Genomic DNA, 18,786 nt, shown 5'->3' with positions numbered 1-18,786 from the left:
TAGTGTGTGTCTCTGTAAATGTGTCTGTAAGTGTGTGTTTGTGAGTGTATGTATCTGTGAGTGTGTTTGTAAGTGTGTTTTTCAAGGGGTCTGTGTTTGTGTGCATGTGACTGTTTCTGTTTTGTGAGTGTGTGTTCATGAGTGTGTGTGTGTCTCTATTTGTGACGGTGTTCATCCATGAGTGTATGTGTGTCTATGAGGGTGTGTCTGCGAGTGTGTGTATTTGAGTGTGTGTGTATTTTAATGTGTGTGTGTGTGTGTGTGTGTGTGTCTGTATGTTACTGTGTGTTATTAAATGTGTGTCCGTGAGTTTGTGAGTGTGTCTTCGAGTGCGTGTATTTTGATGTCTGTCTGTCTGTTAGTTAGTGTGTGTCCATGAGTGTGTGTCTGTGTTTGTGACTGTTTTTCTGAGAGTTTGTCTAACTGTCTGTGAGTGTGTGTCTGTTAGTGTGTGTCTCTGTAAATGTGTCTGTAAGTGTGTGTTTGTGAGTGTATGTATCTGTGAGTATGTTTGTAAGTGTGTCTGTGAGTTTGTGTATTTTAGTGTGTCTGTCTGTCTGTCTGTCTGTCTGTTAGTGTTTCATCGAGTGTGTGTCCATATGTGTGTGTCTGTGTTTGTGACTGTTTTTTGTAAAAGTTTGTCTAACTGCCTGTGTGTCTATGAGTGTGTGTGTGTGTGTGTGTGTGTGTGTGTGTGTGTTTGTGTGTGATTGTCTATGAATGCGTGTGTGTGTGTGTGTGTGTGTGTGCGTGTGTGCGTGCGTGTGTGTGCGTGTGTGTGTTTGTGAATATGTCTGCGAGTGTGTGTATTTTAATGTATATCTGTCTGTCTGTCTGTTATTGTGTGCCATCGATTGTGTGTCATCGATGATGTGTCATCGATTGTGTGTCAGTGAGTGTGTGTCAGTGAGTGTGAGATTGTCTATGAATGTCTGTTCGTGATTGTGTGTCTGTGTTTGTAAGTTATTTGTGAGTGTGTCTACGAGTTTGTGTCTTTGAGTGTGTGTATTTTAATGCGTGTGTGTGTGTGTGTGTGTGTCTGTCTGTCTGTCTGTCTGTCTGTTAGTGTGTGTCATTGATTGTGTGTCTGTGAGTGTGTCTGTGAGTGTGTGTCTGTGAGTGTGTGTTTGTGATTGTCTATGAATGTCTGTTACTGAGTGTGTGTTTGTGTCTATAAGTGTGTTTGTTATTTTCTATGAATGTCTGTTTGTGAGTGTGTGTATGTGAGTGTGTTTGTGAGCATGTCTGCGAGTGTGTGTATTTTAATGTCTGTCTGTCTGTCTGTCTGTCTGTCTGTCTGTCTGTCTGTTTGTTTGTGTGCCCTGGTGAAAAAATAGTATGCTAAATATATTTAATTTTGATATACTTAAGTATACTTGCAGTCACACTAATGACCAGTATACTTGAAGTGTGCTATTGATTAGTTTATTTAAAGAGTGCTATTTTGGAACAATTAATTTTGTACTTAATATATTTTAGTTGTATATTAATTGTAACAAAGTACAACTTTAAGTGTATTTAGTGTACTTTTGTGTGCTAAAGTGGAACAACTTTAAGTGTATTTAGTACAATTTAAGTACATGACTGTTTTTGTGCTAAATTCATGCTTGATAAGTGGATTTAGAGTGTGTTTTATTTATGTTAGGAGTACATTACAAATGTATTATGAGTGTCTTGCAAACATACAATCAGTATACCTTAAATAGACTGTTTGCATACATTCTATATATTTTTGGCCAATCCAAATTTCTAAAAACTGCCCTGGTGAAAAATGAATATGCCAAGTACATTACATTTTGTATACTTTTACATACCTGCAGCTAGATTAGTAATGAGTATACTTCAAGTGCGTTAATAATTAGTTAACTTAAAGAGTGCTATTTTGGGAATAGATTACTTGCTGGTAACATAACCAAAATAATTTTTCCAAATAAATAAAAGCTGATTAAAAGAGTCAAAAACAATTCATTTTAAATATATTTAAAATATAGTTTTATTCACAGCATTCAAAGTGTACAGTATTTGCCTAAAAATTGAACAATTACTCATTGAAGAATGTCAAGATGATTAAGTTTACAACGTCTTTCTCTCCCAAATCAACTTTAGTCTGGCAGGTTTTGGTTCAGCCTTAGGAAATCTGAAAAAGATAGACAATAAGCTCAATTAAAAAAGTGTTTAATATTAAAACATTACATTTATTTAAGACTTACTGTATTAAATCTATAGTTTACTGGCAGAGATTGTATAGCAGATATATTTTTACCTAAACTAGAGCTTGACTAAAATGTCATCATATATATTAAGGGGCGGTTTCCCAGACAGGAATTAGACTAGTCCTAGACTAAAATAAATGTAAGAGCTGTCCAAACTGAAAACAACTTGCTCTGACATATCTTAAAATACATCAGTGCCCTTTGTTTTACATTGTAATGCACATAAGTAATGTTTTTAGTAAGGCATGTTTGTTAAAACTATCCTAATTAAACTAAGGTCTAGTCCTGGATAAAGCTAATCCCTGTCCGGGAAACCACCCCTAAAAGTTTTCATTAATGACTTGCCTATATGGGCTGCAAAATCCTCCTTACATAAAATACGTTAGCTCCTAAAGAAAGATTTTATTGTATTAAATTTAAATGTAAAACTTGTCAGAAAGAAAATGCAACAAGCAGACAATTGGGTGGTTTCCTGTAAAGGGACCAGCCCAAAACAGGACTAGGCCTTAGTTTAATTAAGAAATATAACTAGTTTCAAAAAACATGCCTTGATAGAGACATTGCCTGTGTGCATTTTGAGGCAAAACAAAGGACACTGGTGCACTTCAAGATAAGTCAGTGCAAGTTGTTTTCAGTTTGGACGGCTCTTGCATTTGTTTTGGTCTAGGACTAGTCTAATCCCTGTCCGGGAAACCGCCTCAATATGTATATAACGTTATCTAAACTGAAGCTTGATTTACTACAACGAATGAATTATTATATCTTAAGAGTTTAAAATGACTTACCATTAGCTGCAAAGTCCTCCCTACAAATGTCTTTGAAAAACTTTAGCTTCTGAGGAAAGAATGCAGCATCATTAATACTAAATACAGTTAAGTTAGGTAAAAGCCTTACAACCTCTAACGTTAAACAGTCAATAAATGGTTAACTTTCACGCTACATTAAAAAAAACAGATTTTCTGACGTTACTTTTTTTCATTAACATATACATACACACCAATACATATATTTAACAAAACAATCGGGTGTACTAATTCGATATAACAGGCTAACAGTGCTATCCTTCAAACCTTTAACATTAGCTATAAGCTAAGCTAAGCTACACAGCAGCTTATCACTAATAGCGAGTTAGACACCGCGTTATTGACAACATTTCGCATTCGAAATATGCTAGTCTACTGATAAACTTCAGAATGGTCAAACGATAATCAAATATATTAATTTTAAGATATTTTAACGTACCTTGGGACTGAATCCGTCTGTCTTGAACGACTGGTAAAAATCAAAATACGTGCGTCGTGACGTCATCCCACACGTCAGATGCATTATTCAAATCTCAGAATGCACTTTTCTCTGAAATGCATTTACGAAAACTGTTTAAGTTAATTAATGTGTACAGCTAAAAGCGGTATGCAATTGACTCAAAAACTACAAAAAAATAAACACTCATATTCCCCTTACGAAAATTAATGTTTTTTTTTTTGTGGTAAAAGTTTAGTAACCATGTTTTTTTTTGGTGTATTGATTATTATTAGCAAAACCATGGTTATTTTGTGGTAAAACACAGTTCATTGGTTTATCCAATGCTTGACAATAGTGAAGTTAAAGTGTACCTTATTATGTTAATAGTATATTACAAATGTATACATCTACAATATAAAATGTAACAGAACATACTGCTCTCTCGTAATTTTAAGCCCACGTTATTTCTCCATAAAATAATATACATTTGTACACCCCATATACTTTCAAAATGTGCTTAAAATATACTGTTTCTAAAGAATACTAAAAAATGTATTTTAGAAATATACTGTCAGTGCATTATTATAATGATAACTTTAAGCATACCGATAAAGTATACCTAAAATACATTTTAAAATAAGTTTAAATTTAGTATACTTTAAAAATTGCACAAAACTTTAACTTTAAGTATATTTTTCTAAAGTATACTTTTAGAAAATATACTAAAGTATAATTATTTTGAAGTATGTTTAAAGTTTAATTGTAAAAAATACGCGCAAATATGTTGTAAGCATACTTTAAATATGTTTAAAGAAAGTACATTCCTTTGTAAGTATATTTGTAATGTACTATTGCAAAGTTAAATATACTTGAAATACAATAAAGTATATTTGTTTTTCACCAGGGTGTCTATGAGTGTGTATTCATGATTGTCTATGAATGTCTGTTCGTGTGTGTGTGTGTGTGTGTGTGTGTGTGTGTGTGTGTCTGTGAATGTATTTCTGTGTTTGTGTTAATGTTTTCTGTGAGTGTGTCCATAAATCTATATGTAAGTGCATCTTTGAGTAGGGCTTTTAAAAAGTGTGTTAGGGGGCGTGCACACCAACACTTTTACGCCCGCGGCCGGCGCATGTTTTCAATTCATTTCAATGGAAACTCGGCGTATTTCAAATAAGCCAGCCGCTAGCGGTTTTTTTCGGCGCTGAAAACCGGCACAGAGAGTTGAGAAATGTTCAACTTTGGAAGAAAAGCTCCGCCCGTCAACGCCAGCCCTCACACGGCCGCCCAATCACACTGGAGGAGGGGCGGGACATTACCACAGCAACCAACCGGCTCGCAGCTGACGTATCACAGCTACCAAAGCGCTCAGCTGAAGAAAGCTGGTACTCAGCTGAAAAACAGCTGGCATTCGGCGTCCTCAAGGCGTTTTCAGCCGCGTTTAAAAGTTTTGGTGTGTCCAGCCCCTTAGTGTGTCTGTGATTGTGTTTGGAAGTGTTTCTGTGAGTGTCTCCGAAAAATGACCACAAAAGCAGATGTTAATAACTGACAGCCTTAATCACCATTCAATCTTATTGTATGAAACAGAAAGTGCAGCATCTTCATTGTCTTCAGAATATCTCCTCTTTATCTGCACATTATCAGTTGTTATTAGAAGGTTTAATTCACTCAAAGTTTCTCTTATCGACTCCCATGCATTGACTAAATTACAGTATCTCTATTCATTTTCTTCCAGATATTGAGAATATAACCGAGAAAGTAGCTCAGATAAAGACACTGGTCTCGTCCTTCCCCAGACCTGTGGTCATAGTGATGCGTTATCTCTTCGCCTTCCTTCATCAGTGAGTCCTGCTCTCTTTTAAAGGCCTTTCTGATCATTCCAAACCTGATTATGATGTGTTTGGTTTGTGTGTTCAGTGTCTCTCAGTACAGTGATGAAAACATGATGCAGCCCTATAACCTGGCCGTGTGCTTTGGACCGAGTCTGCTCAGGGGAGGGGATGAAGTGACCCTGGCACCTCAAATCAATGACCTGGTCAAGACTACAATTCTCCATTATGAGAACATCTTCCCCGGGCCGTCCGAACTCCCAGGCCCGGTCTATGAGAAATGCATGACTCTAGAGCAGGAATATTGGTACGTTTTAAAGCTTGTGTCTTAAAGGGGTCATATTATTAGATTTTTTTAAAGATGTAAAATGAATCTTTGGTGTCCCCAGAGTGCACTTGTGAAACTTTACCTCAAAATACCCCTCAGATAATTTATTATAGCATGTTAAAATTGCCACTTTGTAGGTCCAAGCAAAATTGTGCCATTTTTGGGTGTGTCCTTTAAAATGCAAATGAGTTGATGAAATGCAAACACTGATCACAATGATGATGGTTTGTTACAATTGAAACTCAATTGTGCTGTCAATTATCTTTTTTTTCTCTCTGCACTAAATGGCAGTGCCATGGTTGGATAGTGCAGATAAAGGGGCGGTGTTATTGTAATTGGACTTCCTTCCTATGTCACACAACAGGCGGAATCTGAACTACCTATTTTTTCACATGCTTGCAGAGAATGGTTTACCAAAACTAAGTTACTGGGTGTTTCTCTTTCACATTTTCTAGGTTGATAGAAGCACTGGGGACCCAATTATAGCACTTAAACATGGAAAAAGTACGATTTTCATAATATATATATCCCTTTTAAGTGGCTGTCACACTAGGCTTTACTTAATAGTGCTCCACAAAAGGGCGATTTATAGTCGTGCATAAGTCTACGGCGTAGGCTATCCGTAGCCTATGCGTAGCCTATGCATAGCTCTGCGTAGCCTGACGTGCACCTCGCAAAAATTTTAACAGCGCGTCAGTTCTACGCGGACCGCAAGCACTGTGATTGGTCCACCAGAACCCCTCTCGTCAGGTCAAAAACTGCGTCATAGGTATTTCCGTTTGCGACGGTGAAAACAAAGATGAGCCAAGTTGAGAAGTGATTTAACTCAAACTGCAACGAAAGTTGCAAGGACGACGCAAAAGTATAAATGAAAACCGACGCGGAACCTACGCCGCCGCAGCTACGCCGTAGGACCTACGCACGACTATTACGAGCCCTTAACTTTCATTCATGCACGTGTGAATGTTGCTGACCTGAAAAGCAAGCTTATGCAAAATCATTTAGTATTTTCCTGCCTACAAATAAAGTTTTGGCAAGTTAAGATGAGTTGTGTGATCAACAGAAGATAAAAACGCACATTGAATTTATTTTTATTTTATTTTAAAAATAGAGCATGACATCATATCCTGTTTGTTATGGCCTTTGGCAAGCTTCGCAAGGAAGGTGTTTATAAATTTAGTCTGTTAGTATAGTCTTAATTTAACTTTGTGGCTGGTTACATAAACAAAGCTTCTAAATTAAAGCTTTAGTCTTAATAACTATTCTGACTCTGACCAACTAGCAGTTAGTTAGTAAGGCTAATAATTCTTACTTTTCAGATTCAAAGTAGACCAATCTACCTTTTAATCTAACTGCTTAAATTATTGGCCACTGGTTTCTGACTAGCACTTCCGAAGTCAATAAATAGTACTTTTATAAAACGGTTAGTTCCGGTCCTTGATTCTGGTTGGTCAATAGCTGTGTTTATTTATAATAAAACCGCTGCACCCAATGATTTTGTGTATCACTGAGCAGCACCCATAGCAACCACCCTTAGCAATGTAAACAATGGGAAACATTCTGTTGCTTTAATATTTATATTGTGTGGTGGTAACCATTTTATAAAATCAATAAGGTACTCGAGACTAGCGCTGTGTCGTGAATAAGTCATGGTTGAACGGCGTTGTTGGGCAAGACATGAAGCGCAGTGCTTAAAGGCGGGGTGCAAGATTTTTGAAAAACAATTTGGGAAAGGGAGTTGCGTATGTGTGGGACGGGTCTATCAAAAAAAGTCCAGATTCTATTGGGATAGGGGTGTGTTTGTTTAGGTGATTTCAAATAGTAACATTGGCTTTCAGAGATCATGCACCCCGCCTTTAACAACGCCCTTCATCTATGACATTTCACCATAAAGCACAGCCTCTCGTATCTTAATGCTTACTAAAACATACTGTATCAGTTATTGTTTATACTATTGATTCTCCAATGAATACAGTTAAAATTGCATGAGGCAGATGCGTGTTAACTATGCATGAATTTATAGACGATTTCAGCAGTAACAACATAAACAAGCGCTGTCGTGGTCCGCACGTACCTTCCGGCAAACTCCGCTAAGAATAAATAACAACAAAGTTCTTTAAACGTAGTTTATTTACCGGTATGTAACAAGCAAAAAACAACACATAGATTACCTAGGAAACCAAAACATTTGTTATTTTCGACGAGGCATTTGTTCAAGAGATCAGTTTAGCAACTAGTCAGACCAGTAAAAAAAAATGAAGTAAAGTTCGCATCCAGAAGTGTATTGCGTCAGCGCACGTGCGTCTGATGAAACCGTCTATATTAAATTTCATTCACTGTTAATTTTGTGCATATGGAATAGTGACAAGTGGGATTTAGTTATTTACAACAACATTTTTTATTCTTAGTGAACCAATCACAGAGGAGGGCGAAGTAGATGCTGAACCACTTCCCAGCGAAGATGGTAAGAAAATAAAACGTATAAATCACAATAATTAATTTGAAATCTTTTCTTTAAACTTTTAATTAACTTTTCGTTATTTCAATGTGTCCATGTGTGTCCTATGTTGGGTTTTGTATCCTCATGTTGCATTGTGGACATTCCATGTTGGGGGTCCTATATTTTGCCACATGTGGTATTTGTGTGTTGCCATGCTGTGCTGCGTTTGCGCTTTGTGTCGTGCATGTTCTGATGTTCAGAATGGGAGGCAGTGGCCATGTTTGATTATGTTGCACGCTCTGCAGCCGAGCTGTCATTCAAGCAGGGTGACCACTTCGTACTGCACAGCAAGGCCTCTGTTGATTGGTGGAGAGGAGAAATTGGAGGAGTGAAAGGCCTGATCCCACATAAGTACATCAGTGTGGCAGAGGGGTGAGACCATATTAACTATAATCATTAAAATCATTACAGTATTTTGTAAACATTTGGTAAAAGTTGGTAAAGACCATCCATGGTCAAAAAAATCTACAGGTGACACAGTGGGCTAAGACTTTTTGTGCAGTTCTGTATATTAACAAAAAAAACTGATTTGCAAATTAAACTTTCAACATTTCTGTCATGTACAGACTTTGATCCACATAAATTTGAAAAAATTAGAGGCTTTATATGTTACCTTAAATTTAACCTCTAGTGTTGGTAACTCCTCACGAGTCCTCTGATCCTCAGGGCGGGGCTCAAGGAACGAGGAAAGAAAGAGGACAGTCGAGGGGGCAGCACAGGAAATCTAGCAGAAGATCAACAGCTTGCTGAACCCAGTCATCGGTACGTTCACTTCACTGGTAACACTGCAAAAAATGACTTTATTACATATTTTTGTCTTGTTCAAATATCTAAAAATTATTAAAGTAAGATACATTTTCTTTATTAGCAAAATGACCTAAGAAAATAAGTCTAGTTTTTAGACAAAAAATATTAAATTTAAGTGATTTTGTGCATAAAACAAGCAAAAAATCTGCCAATGGGCTAAGCAAAAAAAATTTGAAATTTTCCTAAACACTAATTTCAGGAAAAATTTGCTTACCCCATTGGCAGAGTTTGCTTGTTTTATGCACAAAATCACTTAAATTTGATATTATTGGTCTATAAACTAGACTTATTTTCTTGGGTCGTTTTGCTCATCAAGAAAAAGCATCTTAATATAAGAATTTTTAGAAATTTTTACTGAAAACAATTTTTTTTCTTAATCATTTTTTGCAGTGTATACAAAAGTATTTTTGTCTTGTTTTCAGTAAAAATATAAATTCTTAAATTAAGATGACCTAGCAAGATGACCTAGAAAAATATGTCTAGTTTTTAGACTAAAAATATACAATTTAAGCGAATTTGTGCTTAAAACAAGCAAAAAAACTGCCAATGGAATAAGAAAAGTTTTCTTGAATTAAGTGTTTAATATGAAAAAAGTAAACTTATTTCAAGAAAAATTTTCTTATTCCATTGGCAGATTTTTTTCGCTTGTTTTAAGCACTAATTTACTTAAAGTTTATATTTTTGTCCAAAAACTAGACTTATTTTCCTCATCAAGAAAATACATCTTAATTTAAGAATTTTTAGATATTTTTACTGAAATTAAGACAAAAATACTAAGTAAGAAATCATTTTTTGCAGTGTATAAATAACAGCCTTATGCAAAGCATTCTGGGAATCAAAATCTAAAGGACAGAAAATGGTTTATGAGGATTTCTGGTTCCCAGAATTATTTGCATGGGGCTGTAATTTTATAGTTTTATTCTGTAAAGACAAAGATTTTTTAATGTTTAATCATTGTTTATTAAATTTAAATCTACACTGCAAAAAATGATTTTCAAGAAAAATTGTCTTAGTATTTTTGTCTTGTTTTCACTGAAAATATCTAGAAATTCTTGGACTAAGATGCTTATTCTTGATGAGCAAAACGACCCAAGAAATTAAGTCTAGTTTTTAGACCAAAAATATCAAATTAAATTGATTTTGTGCATAAGACAAGCAAAAAAATCTGCTAATGGGGAAAGCAAAAAAATCTTGAAATTTTTTCTTAATCACTAAATTCAAGAAAAATTTGCTTACCCCATTGGCAGTTTTTTTTTGCTTTTTTCTTGAAAATCATTTTTTGCAGTGTACAGTAAGTTACTGTCAAACCACAGCAAAACTACAGCAAAATTGTTATACAGTATATCAAATTTAAGTGAATTTCAGCTTAAAACAAATAGAAATTCTATCAATAGGGTAAGAAAAAAATCTTAAAATATGTTTATTTTTTTCTTAAACACTTAATTCCAGAAAAAAATTCTTACCCCATTGGCAGATTTTTTTTGCTTGTTTTAAGAACACAAATTCACTTAAATTTTATATTTTAATCTAAAAATGAGACTTATTTTCTTAATTTTGCTCACTAAGAAAATGCATCTTGATCTAAGATTTTTTTGATATTTGTACTGAAAACAAGACAAAAATACTAATAAGAAAGTCATTTTTTGGAGTGAATAATGCACCATTAGTCTACACAGGCCCACTTAGCTTTAACCTGTACTGTATGTTTGCTGTTATTTCCCAGAATGAGGGTGAACAGTGACAGCGCTTCTCTACCCTGCCGGCAAAGGACAGGCAGTGGAGGCATCAGTGTAGGTGTAGGCGGCAGTGCTGTAGGTGCAAGCGGCAGTGGAAGTGCAGGCGGCAGTGGAAGCGGAAGCGGAAGCCCGATACGGAAATTCAACCTGCCGATACCTGAGGGACGATTTGTTCTTCCTGCACAGACAGCTGCAGTTGCACGTCAGTTCTCAGGGTAGGAAAACATTTGTTCAGATACTGAAACTTGCCTTATATGCAAAATTATGTATTTTGTGAAATGTGGTCTCCATAAAAGGCACGTTACAAGATGCACAGTAACCACAAGTTCCTAGTTCATTTTAATTAGAGGCTGAAATGAGGTGGCAATAAATGCCAGTGGCATAAACTACGGAAGATAAAAAGATTGTATTTTATCATGGCTGCCATGTGTCATTAAATAACTGGAGGTGATTTTATTCATAGCTTAAATGGTATTTAAGGGATAGTTCACCCAAAAATGAAAGTGGTGTCGTTGATGGCTCACCCTCGTGTCGTTCCAAACTCATAAGACCTCCGTTCACCTTCGGAACACAGTTTAAGATGTTTTATATTTAGTCCGAGAGCTTGTTGACCCTTCATTGAAAATCTACGTACGGTATACTGTCCATGTCCAGAAAGGTAATAAAAACATCATCAAAGTAATCCATGTGATATCAGTGGGTCAGTTAGAATCTGTTGAAGCATTGAAAATACATTTTGGTCCAAAGATAACAGGGATTACGACTTTATTCAGCATTGTCTTCTCTTCCGCCACGTGACTGCAGTGACGCGGATGATGTATGACGCGGCTGACGTGTTATCTGGTGCGGCCCAGCTGTTTTTTGTTTGTTTGTTTTTTTGTGCGCCCGGGATTTGTTTACAATCTGAGGGAGAAACACGCTGTAAATTTGAAAAAAAAAACTTTGCAAACATGTCTGAGGATAACACGTCATTCGCTTCACTGCAGTCACGTGACTTTAGTCTTGTGTATGCGCTTCACAACAGACGCAGATAAGACGACAATCCTGAATAAAGTCGTAGTTTTTGTTATTTTGGACCAAAATGTATTTTCTTAAACCATGTTCCGAAAATGAACGGAGGTCTTACGAGTTTGGAACGACATGAGGGTGAGTCATTAATGACATTATTTTCATTTTTGGGTGAACTCTCCCTTTAAGCTGTTATGTGGTCGGAAAGAAATACGGATCTTTCTTGCTGCTATTTCTGTGCACTAAAAATGCATGTCTTTCCTCGAGTCACTTTTCATTTGTTCTCTTTCTATTATGCTTGTTTTACCTACATTTCTGAAAAAAGTTTACAAATGAAATAAAGAAATATTAAGTCATTCACATTTTACGTCCCTGAGAAATAAATCCCATTTTATTTTGTTGATACTGCTTGCTCTGTTAAATGCATGGTAGGTTTAGGCTTACTTGCATGTTTTTATGACGTTTTTCAGTGTTTTTTATGAGCTTAACCTTTTATTCTGGAAGTGTATTGTATATCTGAATGTGTGAAAAAATATAACTGTGCCAACATATACATTTCTTTAATTACGAAACACCAAGTGATGGAGAAAAGGCAGCCAAGGGGCCAGAATAGATGAGAACTCATTCAATAATGTTTTAAAAACATCTTGGGATCATACATCAAGAAACTGCTTAGAGAGGGGTGGCTACTTTCAAGATGCAAAGTTTAACGATAAAGTATTTGGGATTTTTTATAGTTACAACATTATTCACATAGTTAGATTTCTGTTATTTCATTTTTTTTGTAAGTTACTATTAGTCAAAAATGTAAATTAGTAAGTGGTCCTACTTACTAATTTACAAGTTACTGGTCTGTACTTTAAAAACGAGAGTAGGGGTTGGTGCCCCCTGCTGTCCTTACTAACACATTGCACCATCTGCCTTACATTTTTTAAGGAAGTCTCCCATCCAGGTACTGACCAGGCTCAAACCTGCCTAGCATTATAGGGTTAAATGCATCAACAAACATATTTTGAGATTCCACAGCTATCATTTGAATAGAAAATGCTTGCAGGAAGAGAGACAACAAGAAAAATACTTTGTAAATGCCATTATTAGTGTTTATTTATTACTAATCCCTCTTTCTTTTATAGTCATCAAGAGCGCAGACATACTTTAGACACTTTGAGGCCAATACCTACAGAAAGACAGACGGTGCATATCGACAAGGTTTGATTTTCTTCAGTAAAGTTTTATTTAATGCGGGAAAATATTTTGCACCCCATTGCAAGTACTTAATTTCCTTATTTGACAATTGCTGTCATTCCTCTCACTTTTTACCTCATCTCCCTCACAGGAGGTCAGTCGCCAGATGAACTCTGTCTTCAAGGAGTTGTTGTCTCGTCAGCCTCCTCAAGAAGTCTCGGTTTCGAGTGCTCCTCCGTCCTCTCCTCCCGCAACCACTCCTGCAGTATCTTCTGTCCCTTCTCGAGGTTCAGTCAAGAGGGGAACGTTCAGTCTGCGCAGCAAGGGTCTCTTCAAAGCCCAAGAACAACAGGACTGATAGAAAGGGAGAAAAACGTATACACAAGTTAATCTGTGTATTAAGTGAATTTGAGTATGAGTGTCAACTCATCACAAATATGAATATATTTTTCCAGACGTTCAGTATATGGTACTCTTTACGCCTTAACTAAAGTTTATCTGAAACTATTTCGAGCATAAGCAATCACTCAGCCAGTGAACCAGTGATTTGTTTTGTGTGAGACCGAGTAATTGATCCTTTGATTGGTTGTATTTGTTTTAGCTTTGATGAGACTTAATCATACATCTATCACAGTGATGTTCAGTCAGTGTATCTGGAGTTTTTTACCGTAGTGTCGTTATTGAGAATTGTCTGTTACTGCTGTATCTGTTTTATGACGTGAAAGACAGCAGACCAAAAGTCCCTCAAACAACAGATAAAGCCCTGTGGTGTCTGTGCCGTGGGAATGACGTCAGTAAGACAGAGTCCACATTGCTTGTTATGGATACAAATGCACCACAAATGTAGAACTAGAGGTTTTTTTAAAAAAAGTTATTTTTTATAATTAGATTTTTGGTTTATTGCTTTTTCAAGGTACGACAGGATAGCATTAAAATATTTTTAACATTAAAAATTTTTTTTGGAGCTTTTGTTTATTTCTTTCACAATCAATTTCTATTCTTAAAAAGGCATTTTATTATAAACAAGCCCATACACACAGATAGAAACCCACAGACACAAATGGTCTTGCGTGGTAACAGGTGGAGCGGCCAAAATGAGCACAGTTGTGCAGCCATCTTTAACCCTCTGTCTCCATTTTCTCTTTGTCCCTTTTGAAAAGACAACTGTGAAGATCAAACACTCAGAGCAGCTCAGGAACTGTCAAACTTAAAGAAAGAGGAGAACTGACTGCTAATATGATCAAACTGTGAAAGAGCAAGTGCAGGCACAGGAAGTACAATGGCACTCACTTCCTGTCTACTGCACATTGTTGCCACTGGTCACTGTCTCCTGTCACAGATGCGTTCCACTTAGCAGCGTGTTTCTCTGTTTGATGATGTCCTCATTGATGTATTGATTATGATATTATCAGAATAAATTATATACGTTCTGAAATACTCTCAGCTTGTTATATTATTTGTGATCTGAAATCAATCTCTAGCCAAATGTTTTATTCTGCATTACATTCCATCTAACAGAAAAAAGTTCTAAGAACGTTCCCTGAAAGTTACCAACGTTCCCAAAAACGTTCTGCCAACTTAAAAAGTGTCCAGTTTTACGTTCTAAAAACATTTTTGTGTTGTCTGAACATTAGAGGAATGTTACATTTTACCATTTTTAAACGTTATGACAATGTCATGTTTTAATGTTCACACAATGTTTTAAACAACAATTGATTGTTATGTAAATGATAAACATTGCATTTTATTTTATAAAACATTATTTCTGAATGTTCAGTAAAAATATGGCTGTAGAAAACATGATTCACCTATTAGGTTTAGATGTTTTGTTTCAAGTCACCATTATTGTGATTAGTGTTTGTTTTAGTTGGTCTCTTGACCCTAGCCATTTTGCTTGCTAGTTTTTTCCCTGGTTGTGTTAACTTTGTGTTAATACACCACATTTGTTATGAACATGTAAAGTTAAAAGTGTAATTCTGTGGTTGTTGGTACATAATGGTAAAGATCATCACCTAATTAATTTACTAATCAAAAGTTTATTTTCTGTCAATAATTTATATGAGATCCAGCACTTCACAGCAGTTTGTAATTAAAGAGTTTTAGAAACTTTGGACAAAAAATATCTGCTATATAATTGGGACGCACAAACATCAAGAATCAGAGTATGAATCTCAACCATGGTAACAAATAAAATTGTAAAAAAAAAATCTTTATTTATTCATGCTGCAGTGCATGTTGGGAGTCCTGAATGAGATATGTAATTTGTTGATACCCAGCATGCATTGCAGGCATGAAGTTTTTCATTTAATGGTCACCATGGTTGAGATTCATACTCAGATTCTTGATGTTTCTACATCCCAAATATACAGTGGTCATTTTTGTCCAAAGTTTCTAAAACTCCTTAATGACAAACTGCAGTGAAAGTGCTGGATCTTATTAACTTTATTGACAAAAAATAAACTTTTGATTAGTAAATAAATTAGGTGATGATCTTTACCATTATGTACCAACCATCACAGAATTACACTATTCATTTTACATGTTCATAACAAATGTGGTGTATTAACACAAAGTTAACACAACCAGGGAAAAAACTAGCAAGCAAAACATCAAGGGTCAAGAGTCCAACTAAAACAAACACTAATCACAATAATGGTGACTATAAATGAAACAAAACATCTAAACCTAATAAGTGAATTGTGTTTTCTACAGCAATATATTTACTGAACATTCAGAAATAATGTTTTAAAAAAAAATAAAATGCAATGTTTCTCTATCATTTACATAACAACACTGTAAAAAAATCCGTATAAATTACAATGTTATTGCAGCTGGGTTGCCGGTAATTTACAGTAGATTTAAATTTATGTTATTTACTGGCAAGATTTTGTTCAAAGTTAAATACATTTTAAATATTAACAAGTCTTTATCTTTACAGAATAAAACTATACAAAAACAGCCCCATGCAAAGCATTCCGAGAACCAGAAATCATCATCAACCTTTTTCTGTTTTTTTTCTTCAGATTTTGTTTCCCAGAATGTTTTGCTTGATGCTGTTTTTAGTTTTACTCTGTAAAGACAAATACTTGTAAATGTTTAATGTTCATTTAACTTTGAACAAAATGTTGCGGGTAAACAACATAAATTTAAGTCTACGGTGGGTTACCGGCAACCCAGCTGCAATTTCTATGGAATTTTTTTACAGTAAATCAAACAGGTCAATATAATGAAGAGTTGTTGTTTAAAACATTGTGTGAACATTAAAGCAACACTATGTAGTTTGTTTACCTTTAAATAATGTCTCTAAAATTATTTCAGTGATAGAACAACTTTTAACTGGACAAATTGTACTGTTGCTGCAACCTGAGTAGCCTCCTAGCTGCTACAAGCACACTCTAAAATGGGGGTGGAGGGTAGGAAACACAGCCCCGCCCCTCCCCCTGCCTGCAGAAGAGTGTCTGATACCAGGCACTGTTGCGTTTTTCAACCACATGGGGGAGCTGTAAGTCATTTTTACATGGAAACTACATAGTGTTGCTTTAAAACATGACATTGTCATAAAGTTTAAAAATGGTAAAATGTAACATTCCTCTAACGTTCAGACAACACAAAAACGTTCTTAGAACATCAAGAAAACTGGACACTTTTTAAGAACGTTGGCAGAACGTTTTTGGGAATGTTGGGAACTTTCATGGAACGTTCTTAGAACTTTTTTCTGTTAGCTGGGATAGCACTTGTATGTTTCCAATAAACTCTAAATGAGTGAATATCTTAAATTTGATATGTGTGAAAACTGGCCGTGTGTAAAGGGGTGTTAGCCGGTCCAGTAACCTGATCAGCAGTGCCCGTCTTCATTCCACTCCCCAAAATAACTCCACATTCAGCCAGCTAATTCTTCACAGAGTACAGACACATTCTCACATTAGAGTAAGGTACAGAAGACAGGCCAGAGAGCAGGGACACACCTCTGTGCTGCGATAGTGCCCACTATACTTTCTGTTGACCAGTTATAGTTTAGTATAGGCCACACAGGGTATCTAATTCATTAGTCACAAGTGAACAGAGGCACATTAAAAACAGATAGATCATAACCTTGTTGCTTATGATACAGAATACTTCGCTTACTGGCACAGGAATACAACCACAAAACATTTATTTTTGGACCAGGACTGTTGCATAGGGGTGAGTGAGAATATTTATAGTCACTAAAATTATTATCTATTGCATTTCCACAAAGAAATCGAGCAGTACTGTATATTTTTAATACTGTTGTTGAGATGTGTTTATTTATATTAGATTGTTTGTAAAAGATTTTACTCATAAATTAATGTACATATTTACAGCATGTGCCCTGCTGAAAAAAATAAATAAAACCATTACAGAAAATTCTTATGGTTTCCATTAAAATACCAATAGGAACCATTAGCTTTTACCATTAAAACCACTACACTGTAGTGTGTTTTGGGCCATATTCCATTAGAACCAATAAAATTCCCAATAAAACCAATGAAACCATTAGAATTTTCTGTAATGGCTCTATTGTTTTTTTCAGCAGGGTGGTGGTTTATCTTTTAAGTATTAGTAAAACTAAAAATCACGCAAGCATGCATTAATACTGTGTCTAGCAAGAGTAAATAGAGTAGCAAGAATACAGTTGTCAGGGTGTGTCTTGTCTGTGACTCAGAGCCTGTCAAAATAACAAAAAATGTTGCACTTTACCCTGAGGCTGTTTTTTATAAACTCCTTTTCACTTGATGATTTTTAAGTGAGTAGAAAATAATGCATGTTAAACAAAATGATATGTGTGATCTGCACTTCAGTCAATATGATGTCAGATGAGTATTTGGTGGAGTGTAATATTGACGACGACGATGATGAAGATGACTATGAGGTGAGGAAAATCCAGCCCTCCCCACCACCAGAGTTTGGCTCCACCCCCTCCATCACTCCCCAGCCCTCGCTCATTCACACTGACATCAGAGATCCATGCGGTGTCAACAAACATTTAAAGGTGAGTGCGGTTCATATTTTGGACTTGTCAGTACTGGGCATTTTATAAAATATAAATGTTATATATGTACATTTTTCTTTGTTGTGATACCAGATAGACTTCAGTGATGTTTTGGCAGAGCCTGCCTCCACGCACAGCTATGACCGCGTGTGGATTTACAGCAGTATCGCCTTTGAGGCAATGAAGCTGTGGGGTTACCGGTGCCTGACGACCCTGTGCGCTGTTCCTATTTCTTGCCTCTGTGGCTGTCTCTTTGCCCTTTTGGCCTGTATGCATATATGGTAAGTTCACATTGTTGTTTCTCATAAAAGATAACATATTATTTATCAAACCTTTTTTTATCGCTCCTGTTCCTTGTTATTAGGTGTGTGATGCCATGTATCCAGGTGTGCCACACATGCTTGCCCTGTGTGAGGTCACTTTGGATGAGTGTGGTCAATATCTTCATCGCTCCATTCTGCACATCCGTGGCACGGTGCTGTACTGGCATACATGTGCTGTTTTCAAAAGAGTGATGAAGTACAATAAAGAAAGAAAGAATAAAGAAAGACGCCTCTATGAGACATTCAAAGATACAGAATAAATGTTATTTTGTATTTCATTTAATGTCTTTATTGGAATCATCTTTGTGTAACAAACAGTGCATGCCAGAAAGTATTCCCTACTTCATATTATTTAATAATAACAACAACATTACGTTTATTGTTTTATATATTTATATTTTTCATTTTTTAGCTGTATGATATAACAAGCAATGCCATGTATTATCTAACTATCTAATAACATTAATGTTATTTACACTGTGTTCTGTATTTGAATTAAACATCCACTTACCGTATGTTTTTATTTTGTAAGTATAAGTTTGCATTTCTGTCAATAATTGTATATGTACATGTGTCATTTCTTTTCTTTATTAGATAACATGGAAGT

General features: G+C 35.7%; 2 protein-coding genes and 1 long non-coding RNA gene across 5 annotated transcripts in view; 2 read left to right on the top strand and 1 right to left on the bottom strand.

The window, feature by feature from the left end:
• The window catches only part of arhgap4b (Rho GTPase activating protein 4b), a 41,474-nt gene extending 27,192 nt beyond the window's left edge, over positions 1-14,282 (top strand). For 2 of the 3 annotated variants that reach the window (XM_073875128.1, XM_073875126.1), the window contains exons 17-24: positions 5,191-5,293; positions 5,370-5,588; positions 8,018-8,073; positions 8,310-8,481; positions 8,776-8,871; positions 10,640-10,867; positions 12,794-12,869; positions 12,997-14,282. In XM_073875128.1, coding sequence (XP_073731229.1) covers positions 5,191-5,293; positions 5,370-5,588; positions 8,018-8,073; positions 8,310-8,481; positions 8,776-8,871; positions 10,640-10,867; positions 12,794-12,869; positions 12,997-13,203 — 1,157 coding nt within the window. In that variant the 3' untranslated portion in view covers positions 13,204-14,282. The remainder of the gene's footprint in view (positions 1-5,190; positions 5,294-5,369; positions 5,589-8,017; positions 8,074-8,309; positions 8,482-8,775; positions 8,872-10,639; positions 10,868-12,793; positions 12,870-12,996) is intronic. The other variant, XM_073875127.1, reaches the window with a different exon arrangement.
• Positions 1,965-3,581, bottom strand: LOC129451241 (uncharacterized). Its single transcript, XR_012372886.1, has 3 exons — positions 3,456-3,581; positions 2,999-3,047; positions 1,965-2,137 (listed from the first exon to the last, which is right to left on the bottom strand). It is a non-coding gene; the product is annotated as an uncharacterized lncRNA (long non-coding RNA).
• Positions 14,283-16,732: 2,450 nt separating the features above from the next.
• cav4b (caveolin 4b) lies at positions 16,733-18,457 on the top strand. The gene is made up of 4 exons (XM_055188798.2): positions 16,733-17,027; positions 17,666-17,856; positions 17,950-18,137; positions 18,221-18,457. Exons 2-4 carry the CDS (start codon positions 17,671-17,673, stop codon positions 18,369-18,371), a joined length of 525 nt encoding a protein of 174 aa, XP_055044773.1. The 5' UTR covers positions 16,733-17,027; positions 17,666-17,670; the 3' UTR covers positions 18,372-18,457.
• The last annotated feature ends 329 nt before the right edge of the window (positions 18,458-18,786 follow it).

Source organism: Misgurnus anguillicaudatus, chromosome 13, assembly GCF_027580225.2.
Source record: "Misgurnus anguillicaudatus chromosome 13, ASM2758022v2, whole genome shotgun sequence".
NCBI classification, from domain to species: Eukaryota; Metazoa; Chordata; class Actinopteri; order Cypriniformes; family Cobitidae; genus Misgurnus; species Misgurnus anguillicaudatus.
Note: the sequence above shows the minus strand (reverse complement) of the source record. Positions and strands in the feature narration are given on the sequence as shown.

Bases quoted from the DNA above. Each gene is read 5' to 3' on its own strand.
- cav4b (XM_055188798.2), top strand. From the start codon at position 17,671: ATGATGTCAGATGAGTATTTGGTGGAGTGTAATATTGACGACGACGAT. The intron at 17,857-17,949 runs GTGAGTGCGGTT...TTGTGATACCAG, and splicing joins GTGTCAACAAACATTTAAAG to ATAGACTTCAGTGATGTTTT. The intron at 18,138-18,220 runs GTAAGTTCACAT...CCTTGTTATTAG, and splicing joins TTGGCCTGTATGCATATATG to GTGTGTGATGCCATGTATCC.